This window comes from Rhizophagus irregularis, chromosome 18, assembly GCF_026210795.1.
Source record: "Rhizophagus irregularis chromosome 18, complete sequence".
Lineage (NCBI taxonomy): Eukaryota > Fungi > Glomeromycota > Glomeromycetes > Glomerales > Glomeraceae > Rhizophagus > Rhizophagus irregularis.
Window position 1 is genome coordinate 2,653,335 of NC_089446.1, and position 18,964 is coordinate 2,672,298.

The 18,964-nt window shown below is 24.6% G+C and overlaps 3 protein-coding genes across 3 annotated transcripts; 1 reads left to right on the forward strand and 2 right to left on the reverse strand.

The window, feature by feature from the left end:
* Positions 1 to 1,821: 1,821 nt before the first annotated feature.
* On the reverse strand, positions 1,822 to 3,371 carry OCT59_010209 (uncharacterized protein). Its single transcript, XM_025320199.2, has 6 exons — positions 3,320 to 3,371; positions 3,193 to 3,228; positions 2,990 to 3,098; positions 2,766 to 2,839; positions 2,556 to 2,680; positions 1,822 to 2,483 (listed from the first exon to the last, which is right to left on the reverse strand). The coding sequence occupies exons 1-6, from the start codon at positions 3,348 to 3,350 to the stop codon at positions 2,142 to 2,144; spliced, it is 717 nt and encodes a 238-aa protein (XP_025171970.1). The 5' UTR covers positions 3,351 to 3,371; the 3' UTR covers positions 1,822 to 2,141.
* Positions 3,372 to 6,046: 2,675 nt separating this feature from the next.
* OCT59_010210 (uncharacterized protein) lies at positions 6,047 to 6,931 on the reverse strand (the record flags this gene model as incomplete). Its single annotated transcript, XM_066132878.1, has 1 exon — positions 6,047 to 6,931. The coding sequence occupies one exon, from the start codon at positions 6,929 to 6,931 to the stop codon at positions 6,047 to 6,049; it is 885 nt and encodes a 294-aa protein (XP_066000482.1).
* Positions 6,932 to 11,957: 5,026 nt separating this feature from the next.
* On the forward strand, positions 11,958 to 12,605 carry OCT59_010211 (uncharacterized protein; the record flags this gene model as incomplete). Its single annotated transcript, XM_025329351.1, has 1 exon — positions 11,958 to 12,605. The coding sequence occupies one exon, from the start codon at positions 11,958 to 11,960 to the stop codon at positions 12,603 to 12,605; it is 648 nt and encodes a 215-aa protein (XP_025171968.1).
* Positions 12,606 to 18,964: the final 6,359 nt, after the last annotated feature.

Here is an 18,964-nt window from a genome sequence, read left to right on the forward strand (position 1 = left end):
GGCTATATTAATAAAATATACTACTCTAGGTTATTTTTAAAAAAAGCTTTTTATTTTATATATCACTTTATCTCAGTATGCCTGTGAAGAAAAAGGCAGATCTGCAAAAATAATCATATATTGTTCTTTTTCATTCCATTCTAATATTATGATTTATAAAACTCCTTTGGCTATGTAAATCAGGAAAATCTTTTTATTAATAACTTATCTTGCATAATCATGATGCGCTAAAAATAATATAAAACATATGGCGTAGTTACTGTGAAGAAGTATGGAGATGATGTACTTACTGCACATAATATTTAGTATTAACAACCACTCAACTTGACTAAATTTTTTAATTTATTTTGAACAATTAAATATAAAATTTTTTTAAGATGTAAAAGTGTAATTTAAAGGACGTTGATAATAAATTTTAGTATTTTACAGTTGCATTATAGACAAAATGAATATTAATTACGAAACAATGGAAAATATTATAGGTATGATATTTATTAGGTGACTTTGTACCGTACCTGTAAGATTAGTTGTATTTATATAAATACATCCAGAGAAGCAGGTACGGCAATTGGAGAAGCATACAGATTAAAATTTCATACCTAAATAACAATAAAGCACAATACCGCAATAAAGACTCATAACACCTTTAATAAATCGTTATTATAATAGTACGATCAGGTATGATCTAATTAATGTTGTTATGTTACGATTGGTTATCTGATTTAATTTAGTTGAATTCGATAAAAGGAATGATAAAAGAGTTCTATAATTATCAAGTTTCAGGAAATTTTTTTATAAATTAACGCTCTTCTACGTTCAACTTCATTAGGAGGTATGGGATAGATAACAATTTTTGCATGTATATAAATGCAAAGTATCAAATAAATTTACACAGTAAATAAAATAAAATTGACGATTTTATTATTGGCTGGACCCAATTTGAACTAATGGTCTCCGTAAATAGTTGTAAATCCAAAAGTCAAGTAAATCCATAATACTATAATAGTGTATGTAGTATTTACAGCCAATTTACATCTTACGTTCATAATATTACAACCGCTAAAGGTTGTAATTCGATATATAATAATCGTTACCAACTTTAATTTGAACACCTTTTGACTTCTTTATACAGTATATTCGATAGTAGTATACACATACGGTTAAAAATTTCAAAACAAACAAACATACCATAACTGTTACACTATATTATACGTAAAGATATTTATCGAATTATCATACATTCGTACCTATACTCCATTTTTACCGACATGAAAAATTACCTAACTTCATTTCACTGAAATTGCCATTTTACCAACATGAAAAATTACTCGACTTGCCACCATTGTTAAAATAAATAAATTCATTACTTAGCTGCGCCTCGCTTACTGCTACATGATAAATAATTATTACTTATTCGGTGAAAATTTTTACTGATTAGAAAGTGACAAAATGTAAATAATTATATATAATAAAATGAAATAATTAAAAGATATTTTCAAAAAACTTTAATGAAAGGCAAAATTTCATGATACTTACTTATCGACAAAATGGCTATCGGCAAAAATGGCGATTCGTTGAAATGATATCGAGAAAATGTGATGTCGATGAAGTGGCAAGTCGGCAAAAGTGATGTTAATAAATTATATATCGGTAAAACAGGTGTCAGTAAAAATGAGTGAACATGTTTCGTTGTATCGTACCATAACTATTTATTTTAATGTTCCTATTAACGATCACTCGATTTTTGATACATCATGATGGGTTATCATTTTTTTTTTCACACTGGAATTATTCATTGATAACATCAATCGACGACCATCATTGTAAAATTTAAAAATTATATATAATTAATTTATTAACCATAAAAAATAATATTAATTCATATTCACATACAAAAATACTAAATAAAAATATAATTAAATTTATCTATAATGTTATTAAGTAACTAAATATAAATTAATAATTATGAAATATATTTATAATTTTTTTTTTTGTTATTTTTGATAATCTTTATCTTCGTATTTTTCTTCAAGTTTTTCTTCTTTGTGTTTCCTTTTTATTTTACTATTATAATTTACTTCAAACATTGCTCTTAGGATAATAAAAAGGATCGAATATTAAATATAATTACCATCTAATCGTTAATTATCACTTGTAGGAGGTTTATAATCGGGTGGCTGCGATGGAACTGGCATATTTACAACATATGATGATGGATCAGGAAACCCACCTCCAGCGGTAGGATAAGCTGGAGGGCCAGTTAATTGTGGTGTTATCACATTTGGAGGAGCGCCACTTCCATAATTTGAAGGGATAGCGCCACCTTCTGGACCAAAACTACTAAAAGCTTCCTGTTGTACTTGTTGTACTTGATTTTCTGAATAACTTTTAAAAATGTTACTACCCGAATTTGGGGGTGAAAAATAACCCGGACCATTTGGAACTGGATATGGTGTATGACCTGGAGGTCCTGATGTCGGTCCCTTAAAATCACGATCATTTTAGAGTGTATATATGAAATATTCTCGAATTATTGATTTAAAAATTTCTCTTACTTGATTCTTAAAATTCATTGATAAATGAATTTCTCCAGCGGGCTTTCCACTAGGACGTGTAATATTAAACCAATTATCAACATGACCTTGTTGAAAAACTTCATATAATGGTACAGCAGCTCCTCCTATGTGAATAAGTGATTAAGTTAAATATTTTCTCCAAAAAAAAAAGATACATATATATATATACTAATTGGTAAACAATTTTACCTATTAAATCATCATTACTACTAACATCATCAAGTACTTCAATATAAAGTTCATATCGACCTTCTAAAACATCGCTAAAAATAATATCAATTTAATCGTTAATATACGATTATAATCTAAGGGAATAAATTAAAAATCTTTGAAATATTTTAATAAATCAATATCAAATCACAAGATTTAAACGTGAAATAACAAAATGAACATAATAAATCAAATTTACATACAAGTTGAATTTTTCGTTCCAAGTTGCTCCACTTCCAGCATTCTGAATAGCACAAGTTTTTTGCTTATTATGTTTGTCCAAAGATAAACAAACATAAGGGTTCGTTTTATCTATTAATATATTAATACTATTATTTAAATAAATTTATTACAAATATTTATTATTTATTATTCTATGAAAAGTTAAATAAAAAACGATACGTACCAAAAAAATCACTTTCTTTAAGTTTTTTACTTTCAACTTTAATTTCGACCCAAAATAAGCAGTGAAAAATTATCAATAAATAGCTTAACAAATGAATAATGAATAAGTTAAATAAGTGAAAATTTACCAACAGTTACTTCTAATTGACCATAAGGCATATTGATAAAAAACTTTAATTTTTTTAATGAATTTTCGATTCTCATAAATTTATAATTATTGTACAACCGATGGACAAATAGCGTGTAATCGTGCAGGGAAAATAGTGTGATGTAATATCACGTGACACAGGGCTGTAATTTCAAAATAAGTAAGAACCAGTGCGGAATCTAAAATTGACTATTTTTGGTCGGATAATTTTTTTAAAAGGATCTTATTATAGTAAAATCATACAAATTATTCATATGATGGCAAAAATTGTAGTTTTTTGAAAGAGTAAAAGGTTTTATTATTCTTTCAACATCATCTAATACTAATCACGAGATTATTATTATACGAGCAGAAGATGCAAATTCCGGTTTTATGTAATCTCGTTACTAAAGCATTCCGGCAATATCAATACAACCTTCGTTTTTTTGGTAATAATGTGAAATATACTTTACTTTATTTGATTAACTTATACAATTTTTATATGTCAATCAAAAATGAACAAGTTGGCAATTCTCTAACGCTACCATTAAACTACTACAGAACTATACATTCTGCCCAAATTATTTTGGGCTACCGTAATTATTATTTTGGCACTTTACATAGTCATATAAACTGAATGAATTACAGCATCCCAAAATAATTTGGGCAGCATGTATATACTGATCCATCCTATTACAGGATCACGTTTCATTTCATTACGTGGTAATTAGTTAAACTTCAAGTATGAAAAGCCATCTCTTTGATACCCTCCCTCATTAGATGTAAAATAAAGCGTCAAGACATGAATGATAATGGAAAGGCCGAAAGGGGGTCCATTTTTTTCATAACGTAGTACAGTATATTGGATAATTTTCAAAAATTATGTTTTAACATCAAATATTGACTGAATTTAAATTTTAAATTTCCTGTATCTAATATCAATTTCAGTAAAGCTAACTTGTGCGTCGACAATTGCTGGAGTTCTCTTTATTTTTCATGCTCTCAACTCCCAACTTTTGGGTATATCATTCTTTTCGTCTGTCAAAATTCAAGAGAATAAAGCGGTAAATAATAAAATAAAATTAAATATTTTACCTCAAAAAAAAATTATTGGTTAAAATCTATGTATCCACCTGCGGGCTGCGGCTAGGTTATACCGATTTTCCTTCAGAATTTTTCACCCTTTCATGAATTTAACTTCCGTATTACAAAGAGGTTATCAAAAATCCCAGATTTACACACAATTTCCCAATTGAAAGGTACATAAAAATAGATTTCATTCATCTTTCTATATCCCTATTTTAGTTGAACAACTTTGGGATTAGATTATTGGGTGAAACCATGGGAGTAAATCCATTGGAATTCGACCCCCAATAACTTCACCAAAATAAGTGGTGTTACCCATTAGGTAGGGCCGAACCAACAAATATTTATGTACACGCAGTTTAAATTCGTAATACATCATCACTCCTTTCTTAATGGATTCAATTTCCTAATTTAAGCTATAACATTCATTCATAATTACAAAACCTTTTTAGGGGATAATTATAATATATTCTTTTTTCAATTATTGGTCGATAAGTCGAATAAAAATCTTAACAATAATAATTTTTACAATTAAAAATGCTTTAACGTTTTAAAAAATAAAATAAAATAAATAAAATGAAATGAAAAAAATGAAACACTCAAATATATGGCACAGTTTTAGATAACCATGAATAATCGGAAGCTGCGGAATTGGCTGTGACAAGGGGGTCCTTAAAATAAAAATAAATAAATAAATAACGGAATTAAAGTACCGTATAAAATATTCTTTTTTAGGTTTTAGAAAGTAAGTCCATAGAATTTCGAAAATGTCGATCATTTCTTTCGATTCTTTCTGACCGAATTTTCTTTTGTGGCATTTTCAGCCGTGATTTACAGAATGAATTTTTTTTTATTTATTTTGCGCAGTTATGTAACGCGCAGTAAAAATTGGTGAAACCCAATACGGTTAGATCATTATCGTTTTTATAAGGGTAATTTTATTGGCCTTAATAGCTATAACACTTAATTGGGGTTTATTATACCAAGTGAAATCGATAATTTGATTACATATATTTACTTTGTATGTGTATGTATTGTATATATGTATATATTGTATATAAAAAAAATAAAATATTTCTTAAATCAAAACTTATAAAGTAGAAATTGTATAATTTATTTGGGTTAAAAATAAAATTTGAATCAAAATGTTCGTTCATATCCAATATAATAATCTTAAAAAAAAAAAGGAAAAAGAGAGAGAATATACAGTATCATATATATATATATGCATATATACATATATAATAAAGAAACTATTTAACAATGACAGGTGAAGAAAGAAAAAAATCTACAAAAAAGATAAAAATATACAGATAAAGAAATATATAGAAGTATATATATAATATATATGTAAATTGTGAATGATATAAAATCCGTAGTTGAAATTGTTCATGAATTTGGTTATCTAATTCTATAATTTAATGATTGACTAAAATTGTCTATATGCGACTTAAAATCTGAAATGAGGTTGTTGTCTACTGCGAAATTATAAAAATTGTTCAAGTTTGAATGAAATTATTGCCAATTTTAAACAGATGATGCCAAAAAAAAATAAAAAATAAAAAAAAATCGAATGCCAATTAAATAATTATATCCTTGTAGAACTAATATAGACTTCGTTACAATATACGTGTTATTTGTATTATATTTGTTGCATCCAATATTCTTCGTTAAAATAATCCATGGGATGATAATATAATTGATCTATTGGACCCATTTGACCCATTTGACCCATTTGACCCATTTGACCTATTTGATCTAATCCAACAGGGATTGTGTAATCTAGAGTATTATCCGGAACAATTTGCTGCTGTTGTTGTTGAGGAATGTTAAGATTAATCTTAGGAATGTCACATGTTGTTTCTTGATTTTTCTGTAATTTGACCTTAATCTTTCTTTTTGACTTTAGATTAGAATTATTATTTTCCGGATTAAAATGCTTCCATGCGGCTTTATCTCTCTTAGGTTGATATTTATATTTGGGGAACATTTTTTTATGCATTTCAGCCACTTCCTTACCTAGTTGCTTATATTCTTCTCTTTCACCTTGAGAGAGACCTTTCCATATTTTTCCAATTATCTGGGAGAATTGTCTTTCGTTATAATCAGATAAAGCAGGAGTTTGATTCTTCTGGTCATGTGCAATCTTACGGAAAAGAATGAAATTATTTGATGGTCTTTTAATATGCCCATCCGAAGCATGGAACGGATTTTTGTTGATAAATTCTACGGCAGACATTGGAGGTGGAAACATTCTTAAAAGTCTTTTTACATTATTAAGTTGTTCCATCGGTACAAATAAATCTTCGTTGTCGCTAACAGTTGGTGAATTACAACCGGAAGAACAACTAGTGGATGCAGCGTCACTACTAGTTGAAGGTGAGTGAGGAGCGAAAAGAAAGCTAGTATCAATTGTATCAATTGAAGGAGAATGAGGAAGAATTAGAAGAGAAGTATCAGATGTTGGAATAATAAGTGAATTATTTTCACTATGAATAGAAAAAGCTGGAGTATGAAAATTTGTCATTGTTTGAATATTCTGTAATTTTATTGATTTTATTTTTGTGTTTAAAAAAAAAACTGAGATTTATTATTATTATATTTATTTCTTGTTTGTTATTTTCTTTTTTTTATTTTTTTTTGAGAAATCCATGGCGATATTTATACCTTTTTTTACAAGAATGTGATTAATGTGATGATTGATTGCTGTGTAATGAAGATTTTAAACAATTATTTTAGGAAATTTTTGAATCAAAAAATTCTATTATGTATAATTGCTGATCAATAATATATAACAGGAATTTACAACTCCGGTGCCTGAGTAAGAGGCAGTTTATATTATTCAATCCCGGTGTAACTCATTGTTAAATTACTATTTTATCTTTGAAACCTATTAAATGTTTTGTTGAACAGAAATACAGAATATTCAGAAATTTTCAGAATAATTTTAAAAATATTCCAAACATTCTTCGAAGAAGAGTATCAATAACCTTTTCTAGTTTAATTTATTCAAATATTTTAAAGCTGAATTCTCGAAATTTTCTGTTTTAGGACGATAATGTTTGAAATGTTGAAACCCGGGTATTGAGATTGTTTATTAATTTCATGAAATTTTCACACGCTTTCAAAAATGATTTACCAAAGTGTTATTCTTTTTTAACGTATATCGAAATTTTCTATGTAAATACAATTTAGGAATAATATTATAGAAAAATTTGCATGTATTTTTTTTAAAAAAACACATATATATATTTTTCAAATTGACTTATAATTAAATTATATATATATTTTTTAAATTGACTTATAATTAAATTATATATTTTTTTAGAATAAAACACATATTTTTTAGAATAAAACACATATTTTTTAGAATAAAGTACATATTTTTTAAAATAAAGTATATATTTTTTAAATTAAAGTACATATTTTTTTGAAATAAAGTACATATTTTTTTAGAATAAAATACATATTTTTTAATATATATTTTTTTTAAAAAAAATATATTACACACATATATACGCATGTATATTAAATTTCTTTACGAATAGAAAAAAAAGCAGGGATTGAAAAAAAAAATTTTTTTTTTAAAAGACCTTCCCGAACGAAAGGAAATGTTCTATTTGTTTGTTTATCTTTTTTTTTCAAATGGAAACACTGCAATTTTCATGATTTTTTTTTCTCATTTAAAAAAACAAATATTATTCCTGGTAACAGAAAAATGAAAAATTCCAGAAAAAAAGAAAATAATATTTACGCCTAATTAATTACAATACATGCAATCTGGTTAATTAACATAATTTGTCAAAAAAAAAAAAAAATTATGCGCCAAGAAAGTTTCAGTTAATCATGTCTTTTTCTCTTTCAAAAATATTAATTAATTATTTGATATACTTTTTTAATATCATTGTAAATCGAATATGTAAAAAAAAATCCTTGATACTTTTCTTTTCTAATCATATGAATTTTTTCTATACAAATATAGTAGTTAATTAATTATTGGAAAATTCTAGTGCAATCCTTCTTGCTTTTGCAGATTCCAAATTCAGTAATTTGCACAACCAACGTGCTGTTGGAACATTCTTTTGCTTCTATTAGGTAAGGTGATAATAAAGAAAGGGTGATACAAGAGTGATATGGTATGCGGTAATACAGTACACCCAATCTAGCATCTGATTGAATGCTAACATTTTACATAATCTGAGTAAATAAACCTTAACTGCGGCAATTTTTTTTTTTTTTACAGTACTAATAGATTATAATCTTTAGAAAATGATTCTTTTTTAAGGAAGATCGAAGAATTTTCTTTCCATGAAAATTTCGGCGGCGTTTTCTATTCATTATAATGTTATTAAGAATACTTCTAAACTTTGATATAAATTACTTGATATAGAGCATTTAGATAGCATATGATCAATTTTATGATCAATTTTAAAAAGATAACGAAGATCAAAAAGGAAGAAATACTTAAAAATAAAAATTTTGGCGTAAAATTGTCGGTGTTCTCTTCTCCGTTATTCATTTAACTTTAAAAATACTATACAAATCTTGATTTTGATACGTGAATAACTCAAAATTTTTTTTTCTTCGTGTCTCTTTAATGTATTGTAACAATAACTTGCCTTAATCCAAAATTCATAAAATTTCATAAAATGGCGTTTTTTATTGTTTCATCTATTTTGAAATTTAAAAACGATATTTTAATCATGATAAGGCAATATGATAAAATGATAAAAAGAATATATATATAATGAATTTAATTGGTTTTCTTTCATCCATGACTTTATTTGGAAAATCCCGCATTTATTTATAATACGGTATGATCTAATTATAATACGGTTAAATATTTTATACGTATATAATGTAATAAAATTTAAACATATATTTTATGCATAAAATCATATATATATCGCGACTTATGATAACGTTCTAAATCATTGTATCATTCATGTATAATAAAGTAGAAAAAGGTTAAATCTCGACCTTGATTTTAATGAATAAGCTTTGTAACTTTTAATATTTACGGTAACTTTTTTACGCCGAACATGCCGAACATCCCGAACATAATATGAATTCGAGGGAAAAATTAATAAATTAAGATATTTCATTTTGCCAATATACTAAAAACGAAAAACAAAGGTTGAAATAAACAGGTTTATAATATTTTTGTACTTATAATAATAATTGAATATTAAATATTTTTTTTAAAAAATTAATATATAATTTTGTCTAGAATCTTCGTAATTTATTATATGTATTTATTTATGTATATTTATATAGATATTTACAATTCGGGAAATTTCAAAATTAACCGTGCTTATCATCTTGGGGAAATGGGGTCCCTGGCCTAAAACTTAAAAGTATTTATAATATTCTTTATTTACCTCATATCCTTTGACGCGTTATATCTATCCGCAATATCTAAACCCAAATTGGATTGGTGCAATTTTTAAATGTTAAACATTACACAAAGGTAACAGAAATACAAAAATGACACATTCGAATCTTTCATGATGATTATTATGATTATTAGGTAATTGTTAACCTATTAAACAATATTTATCCTAGAAGTACAATAGGTAAAACAATAGAAATATTTTGTTATAATATTAAAAAAAAATTATTTGTTTATTTTTCCCCTTTTTGTTTTAAAGAATTTTTTCTTAAAAAAAAAAAGGTTAAAATTATTTTTTGGTCTTATCCAAAAGATTGTTTATTATTATATTCTTCGTCACAAAAATTCGCGTTTTGCATTGTAAACATGATCTTTTGTTCGGAGCTTTAATTCCAGGCCACACATTTATGATAAATTTAAATTAATCAAATCAATTGTCAAAATAGTCAATCTTAATGTAATTAGAGTCAAATTAAAGTTTATCAATTATTTTTTATGGTGACACAACATTGTGTTACAATTATTATGTATTGAGTTTCCCTTTTATTTTTTTTTTACTTTCCGACTTTTTTTTTTAAACAAAAAAAAATTGACAAATAATTACAATTTCTATCATTTAAACTTCTTTTCTTGTAAACATATTTTAATTTTTAATTTATTTAAAAAAGTTTTTTATTTTTTGATTGGTGCGATGATCAATTTTAAACTCCGAAATTCAAAAATTAAAAATTATTTTTTTTTTAAAAGTCCAATAACAATAACCCCAATTCTGGAATGATTTTCACACAAGTTTTTATTTGGTATGATCGAAATTAAAGAATCGGAAAAATTAGGAAATTTCTGCATTCCAATGATATATTTTTTTTGTTATAATCTTATGCTTTGATGTTAAATTAGAATAGATTGAATTAAAAGTGTGTGTCATTTGATACTACATCTAAGCCAGAATATAATATTAAATTTCTTTTTCATTATCTTTAACTGAGGAAAATAACGTAAATTTAAAAATCAGCTGATCATCGCACATGCACACTGCTACTGTAATTAACCTTTTGCCTATTGGTCTTGGTTTCCAAATATATTCATACACTGATACACGTGAGTCAATGAGCATTGTGTAACCACAACAAGACAAAATAAAATCGCTATCGTGTAAGGAGATTATTAATGCGAATGCAAATATTTTATCCGAAACTTGGTTAACTGCAATGTATCCCCATTTTAACAGAAAAAGATTATTCACAATGAAAAATTTAATGGACTTTTCATTATTTATTACAATAAAGATGAATGCAATTTTTGATTCTCCCCCTTTTTTTATTTTTAAATTTTATTTATTTTTGTTCAGAAAGTGGTCCAATAATATTATTCAAAATATTTTACATTGTTTTTAGTATCAAAAGATTTTGTTAACTTTACACTTAATAGATTAGTTAGAAATGATGATGTTATCCACATGACAACATCGATTGGAAGGTTTACATTGATTTTAATAACGTATAACAATATTCTCCTGTGCTTTTGGCAAAAAAAGATATTCTATAATCATTTAAATAAGGTTAATTGGAATGTAAAATAGATATCAGGGTTCTGAATTCGTTCATCAATCGAGGATTAAAACAAACAATTATTTTTGAAATCTGTGACACAAATATATATATTATATTATTTTTATTTTTATTTTTTTTCTTTTGATTTTATAGAAAAATTAAGCAGTGCCTAACTTTAATTGGAAATATTGGTAATATATGCAGACAGAAAAAAAGCTTACAAAGTATGAAGGTAAGTAAATATTCTTTGACGCGCCATTTGAGTGCATATTTCTTTCTTTACCATAAAAATTAAAAACACTTAAATATATATTAAACTGTACGAACAAAGTGACTTTTTTTTCTGCTCCTAAAAATATCCTCTAAAATGACTATTACGCTACACGAAGAAAAGCCACTAGTCTATGAATTTGATTGTATTCAACTGTAAAAAAATATAAATATACATATTTTATTAATATTCGGTATAATAACGTCTATTCAAGTATAAAAACGCTCAATTTTCTCCCTGGTGTTCTTACAATTTAAATCTAGATCTCATATAAATTACAAAAAAAAAAAAAAAAGACTTTCCTCTATTTATAAAAAAAAAAAAATTACGATATACAACTATGTTCGCAAGAGAAACTCACTTCGTAAACGGATTCCTAAATCAATATGGTCCCGATTTTTATAAATCGTTAAAGGACACCAACCTTCCTTTACGTACTCCACGTAAAAAGAATGGAAAAATTCCACGACCCCCTAATTCGTTTATATTGTTTAGACAATACGTTTCTGAATACGCAAAAAGACGTGGATTGACATTTGAATACGAGAATGAGCAAATAGTTTTAAAATCTAGCCAAGCGTATTTGGGAAAGGTTTCATCTTGCCTTTGGGTAAACCTTCCCATTGATACAAGACTCATTTTTAAGCAAATGTCCGAAACGGTCAAATATTTTCACGAGCTAAATTACCCCGAATACAGATATAGTCCGAACAGACAAGCACATATTTTTAAAGCAGGGAGGAAATTTAAAAAATCAAAACCTGTGAAAGTAGTCTCCGAGGAAACGATCCCACAGACTAATATTTTGAATCAACAAAATTTCAACCACCTTAACCAACCTATGACTCCCATTAATGACCAATATTTGGGAGCTGATTACTCTATTTTGACCGAATACACTTTTACGGCGACGCTTCCTAGTCAATCCTTGCATCCATATTATTATAATATGTACAATAATTTCTTCATTAACGAATTCGAATTTTAAAATTTATCTAATTTTTCGTTATTTTTCTCACTTTTTTTCACCAGGATTTCATCCGAATTACCTTTTTAAGATTGAACAAAGTTCAATCATCTGTTTACCCAATCGGGGTTATTTTTCGATTTTTTTATTTCGATTTTTTTTTAAAAAAAAAAATTATGCAAATTTATTATGAACATTAAGGTCAATTAGTTAAGAATGAGAATGACCTCCTATTTTTTTTTATTTTTTTTTATTTTGTTAGTATTTTTTATTTTTCTAAAAAAAAAAAAAAATTTCATTTTTTATAAATTTTTCGCTTTTTTTTTCTTTATAAAAATCGGTTTTATTTATTTTTATTTTATTCAATTAGTTTCAAAATTCATATTTATATTATTTATCTTATTTATATATATAAAAAGAAAAAAATATCTAGTTAGATTCCTACTACTAACCTACCTAGATATTTTTTTTTAAAAAAAAACAAAAAAAAAATATTTTATATATTTTATTCGTTTCGTTTTTCGCTAGAGGTCTCATTCGATTTCTTAAATGTATGCTAAATTTAAGATTATAATAAAAAATTAAGATTTCTTGTTTTTTAAGATTAAATATAATTAATGTACATGCTATTAATTTTATAAAATAGCACATACATTATTTTTTTACATAATTTATAAGCTTATATGTGTTTGTTATGATGTGTAAAAAAAAATGATTGTAAACATTAATCATCCAACCAGATTTTTTTCAACGTTGTGAGGTTACGATAGAGATGTTCAAAAAAAAAATTCAAGTATTTCGTAAACCTATATTAACCAGTTAAAAATAAATGAATAAATAAATAAAATTATGAAATGTTACAATATAAAGAAAAAAAGGAAAGAAATGAAAGCAAAAAAAATAAATAAATAAAATTCAAACCTGAATTCATTTAATTCATTTTAAATTCATTTGAAAATAAATTTAATAATGGATGGAGGATATTTTTATGAATGAATGAATGTCCACCTTATCTTCGTTGAATGTATTTAATGCCAAAAGAAAATTCTTTAAAAACAATCAACCATATTTTTGTAAATACAATGAACCTTTTTATCTAATTTTTTTTGTTTAAGCAGGATTATCAATGATTTTTTATGTAAGGAAAATTGTGAAATTCCATAAAATTTTAACCATTATGGAGACATAATCTTTAGATGGTATCATTGTACTACTCAAAAGTCAGTTGACGGTCAAAACATAAATAAATAATTGAATGAATTCAATTTCAATTTCAATTATATTGGTTAAAGAATTTATTATTTCGAAGATTTGTTAAAATTCGGTCCGGAAAAAAGTTAACTATTAAAAGTTAAAAGAGATTATTAAGCAATAAAAATCAATAAAAATTTTAATGTTTCAATATTTTTGGGGGACGTTATGATTTCGTATTACACAAGAATTTTTTTTTTAAAAAAAAAAATTTTTTTTGATCAAAAAATGAATTAAAAATTCTTATGTAACATAACACAAAAAGAAACATATTTTTTACCAAGAATATAAGCATAAAGTTTTTCAATAAATAAATATTAAATCTCTATTTATGGATTTACGTCTAAAGAATGGGTATATAATGAATTCGTTAATAAATTTTAAAAGATCTCAATTAAAATTTCCTTTTTCAATCTATTATTTGGATGTACAAAAAATTCTTTTATTATATTACCTCTTGCGGAAATAACTTATTACATACAAGTTACCAAATAAATTTCCAAAATACTTTGTTAAAAAAGAACATGGCGTTAATATAATATAAATTATAATTTATTATTATTATTAGACCATAATATGAACTTATGCATAGTACATGGTTAATAATAGTTGCAAATATGCATAGGTAAATTATTTCTAGTTTTGGCGTAGTAAAAAAAAAAGTACGCATGCATGAACGAAAGATATCGTATGAATGTATTAATTCTTTCTTCTCATGATTTTTTTTTTGTTATGAATTCCTTTTAGACTTAACTTCCTTTTTATCGATAAAACACTATAACCGCCATCTAATTTTGTTTAAATTCAGTATTAGATATCGAAAATATCGATGACAAACCAAAATTACAAAGTTTCGAAGCTGCGCCATGACGCCTATGACACCAAAGCGTCACATGATTTTTTGGAATTTGGCAACAAGTCTGGTCCTAAAAGATGAATGTGTTTTTGTTAATTATTAATTAGAAACTAAAATTCTAGAGAAAATGACATCTCAACTAAGGCATTCAGCTATCTCTTACTTTCAAATTTGTAACGTATCGTAATAATTTTTTTTTAAAAAAAAAACTCCCCATAATCTGACCTTTTATAAATAAAATTACAATAATACCATTCTTCAATTTCTAAACTTCGCATAATAGGGAATTCATTTATGATTATCATTAGTAATGTAATACAATTATTAAATATTACTGAATGTATGCGGAATTGCGGAATTTGAATACTTCAATTTTACGAAAGATTGTTTATAAAATCAACTGTGTCACTAAACCTGACGTCTAACTATTCATTATTTAATTTCCTATATTATCATTATCTAAAGTATAAAGTAATATCATGTAGTAAATCCTCTTTAATAAATTGTCCCTTAATCTTTGGAAAATTACCTTAATGGGAAATTTCATTCGAAAAGTTCAAATAATTCGGAAAATTTAGCCGAATGTTATCGAATACTAAATAAATATTTTCAAAAGAAAGGATTTCATATTTTGCATTTACACACACAAACATGTATTCATTCCGATCTGTCCCGTTTTATAAAATATTATGACAACAATCGAATATTTTTAATTATAACCAATTTCAAATAAGAAATCGAAACTTGAAATGTGACGCGTTAGGTTAAGATTATTGAATAAGGCTGATTTTTATTCCATAAGGATTAAGGAGTTCACTCGTGATGTTGATGGAGTTAGGTAATACACATTTCTAAATATTTTTTTTAAATTACTAAATAGAGTTCAAAATAATTTTAAATGATAAAATATTATTTTTACAACAAAACAATCAATTTATTTTATTGACAAAATCGGATTTTATAGGATCTGTTTAATTTTCCTTTTTCTTTTCTTTTTTTTTAAAAAACTTAAAAATTGACGTAATGAAGTTTATAGCATTTTTAAGGTGCTGCAGTTTCAAATCAAAAAAGTAATACGAAAATTAGCCAATTGAAATTAAAATTTTGCGCCATGAAAATTTCTCGGGATGAATGGTGTGACAATTTATAATATCGCATTAAAGTAAAATTGTCAAACAAAAATAATATAATAAACATTACATTTTATTTTATTTTTTTTTATTTCAATGATATCAAATGTATAAAATTTATAAAGTAGCAATTCAGAATGGGTCGCGTGAACCCTCATAAAAACATAGGTCTTGTTTGGGGTTTACAATTAATATACCGCAAAAAGTATCTATCTATCTAAATAAAGAAATTTGAATCAAAAAAAAACACGCATAACTCAAAACCATACAGAGTAACACAGTGAGATGATGGATTATCGTTATCATGTTGCATTCAAAGTTTAAAGTAACAAATGGCGAAGAAATATTTTCAAAAGATTTACTTTAAACCACAAGGGACGAAGAATTAGACAATTTAATTCATTCATTTTTCATTTAACCATATTTGATTATCTCATACAGCCGCAAGATATAACAGAACAATCCAAGAGCGTTAAAATTATTGTTTCTCTCACTTTATATTTATAACAACACATGATCTCTCGATGACGATCACTTGAATTTTTACTTACCCTAAAAATTAGTATCAGTTAACCAAAATAAAAATATTTACATGTAAACATAAAATTCTGGAAAATTGTTAAAAGGAGGTTTGAAGTTACTTGCTTCTTAATTTAAAAAATATTTGTGAATTTAATTAAATATACAAGAATTATTTAGTATTTTGGAAAATTAAAATTGTCTTAACAAATTATTAGTAAATTATTTAGTAGAATTAGAATTACTGGTAATTTAATTTTATTTAATTGAACCAATACTTATATTTTATAAAAATTAGATGTATATTTATATAATTTTATTGTAAAAGTAAGATAAGAAACATATTTACTAAAAAATATAGATATTAATAAAGGTAAATACTTCAAATTTTATAAATTGCAGTCAACTTCTAAATGCATCCCCTTGGAACCATAATGAAAATTTGAAAAAACATGCATTTAGAGAAGGAAATTTTATATGATCTTTATATACTTAATACTGAGTAAAAGGACGCATTTAGAGAAAAAATTAATACATGCACTTAAAAAGAATTATTATACTAAAATTATTGATTTTTTTACAAATTTTAACTATCCCTTAAACTGTTTTGCAGCCAAATTTGCCTGCAATTTTGTTTTTTAATTAAAGACACTTTTAAATATCTTAAAATATTTTATTACATAAACCAATATTTTTGTAATAAATTCTATAGTATTTTCTAAGTAAAAATCGAAAAAAAAGTTCAATTTGATTAATGATTTTTTAAAAGTAAATGATCAACAAATTATAACAAATAGTAGCTAAATTTTTCAAATTGAAATATCTTTTTATCCATTACACCTAGAAACATAAAATTACCACCATTTGATGCATCTTAATGAGAAGAATCTGATAGAAATAAAATTGTCCTATAAATATTATGTGACAGGATAACTTATAAAATCTAAAAATTTATAAATTAATATAACTTTTTATTTTATTACCATTAAATGCGCCTTAATAAGAGGAATCTAACAAATATAATTTCATCTTTCTATAATCACTAGACCTTAAGATATTTTAAAAATTCAAAAATTTTTAAAATTAATTTTAACCCCTACAGTTTAAGGGATAATGTAGTTTTTAAATTGAATTATTTTTTTTTTACCATTAAAAAAACTGTTTAATAAATTAAAATTACTTGTAATTTAATTTATTTAAACTAATTAAATTTTAATAAGTATTTTTAAATTTATTATAAAATTAAATATTTTGCAAGTATTATTTAAAAATCCTATAAATCCTATATAAAATATATATAGAATATACTTATTAATTATATAAAATTATTTATTTTAGAAAAACTATATATCCTATTTAAATTAATTAAAAATACTAAAAATACAAATTTAATAAAAATATTATTAGAATCTTCTTAATAAAAGAAATATAATATGGTGGTCGTCACCTATAAACAACAATATTAATAATAGTCCGAAATTTAAAATTTTATTTATTTATATTGTGTAACTTATTTTTAAAGTACTTTGCTAAAATATAATAATTGCCGCGTAAGCGGCAAAATTTTTTTTTGCTATATTACATGGAATTTTTGTGGATTTCCATGGAATTTTTGTAAAATCCATAAAAATTACATAAAAACTAGTCCGAAATTTTATGTTTTTATTATGGCTACTTATTAAAATTATCTAACTTTAACCCATAATATTAATTAAAATTCTTATTAAATTCTATAAAATAACCCGATAGAAATGTTCAGTACATGTTGTTCTATCATTTTATCGGTTTAGTTTTTTCTTTTTACTATTCAATTTACAATTTATAAAAATTTGAAGTCACATAATATTAGTGTGGTTTATAGGTGACGGCCACCATAGTAATAATTTTATTTAATATTTTCTAAATATAATATACTAAAGTACTATTTAAAATTATATAGCTTATACTAAATGGTAAGTAATGCAAACTTATATATATAAATAAATATTTTACTGATAAATCATAATTAATTAGTTATTATTATAATAATTAGTAAATATTATATATAGATTGTTTTTTATATTTTTATATATTATATTTTATACAATATAAATAAATTATTTATTTATTATATTAAATAAATAATCTGCAAAAATCTATTAGGGGAGTGACACATATTACGTCATATTCATTTTACTATGAATTCTACCCCCCTCCCCCCTTTGTCAGATTTAATAACCAATTAAATTTAATTATACAATTTATATAAATAGAATAAGTGTAACGTCAGATTTTAATTATTCCCTCCCCCTTTCTAATAATTACGTCATATGTGTCACTTCCCTTATTTGATTAAAATTGATTAATATTTATTATTCTATATAAAAAAAAATTATATTTTAAAAATATTAAAATTTATATTAATATAATAAATAGAAAATTACTAAATATTATCTGAACAATTATCACCTTTAAAATGAAACTTAAGAGTTGAAGCAGAATTAAAATATAATTATAATTCTATTTAAAATACTATTCTAATGCTAGTAAAAGTAATATTTACCTAAGTAATATTTAGTAATATCCTAATAAATAAATAAATAATTCACATTATAATTTAATAATAAATATTTTAAATATACAAA

Excerpts from the sequence above, each read along its gene's own strand:
- OCT59_010209 (XM_025320199.2), bottom strand. The coding sequence starts at position 3,350 with ATGCCTTATGGTCAATTAGAAGTAACTGTTG. Across the intron at positions 3,229-3,319 it reads TCAATTAGAAGTAACTGTTG|TTGAAAGTAAAAAACTTAAA; the intron begins GTAAATTTTCAC and ends TCGAAATTAAAG. Across the intron at positions 3,099-3,192 it reads TAAAGAAAGTGATTTTTTTG|ATAAAACGAACCCTTATGTT; the intron begins GTACGTATCGTT and ends ATATATTAATAG.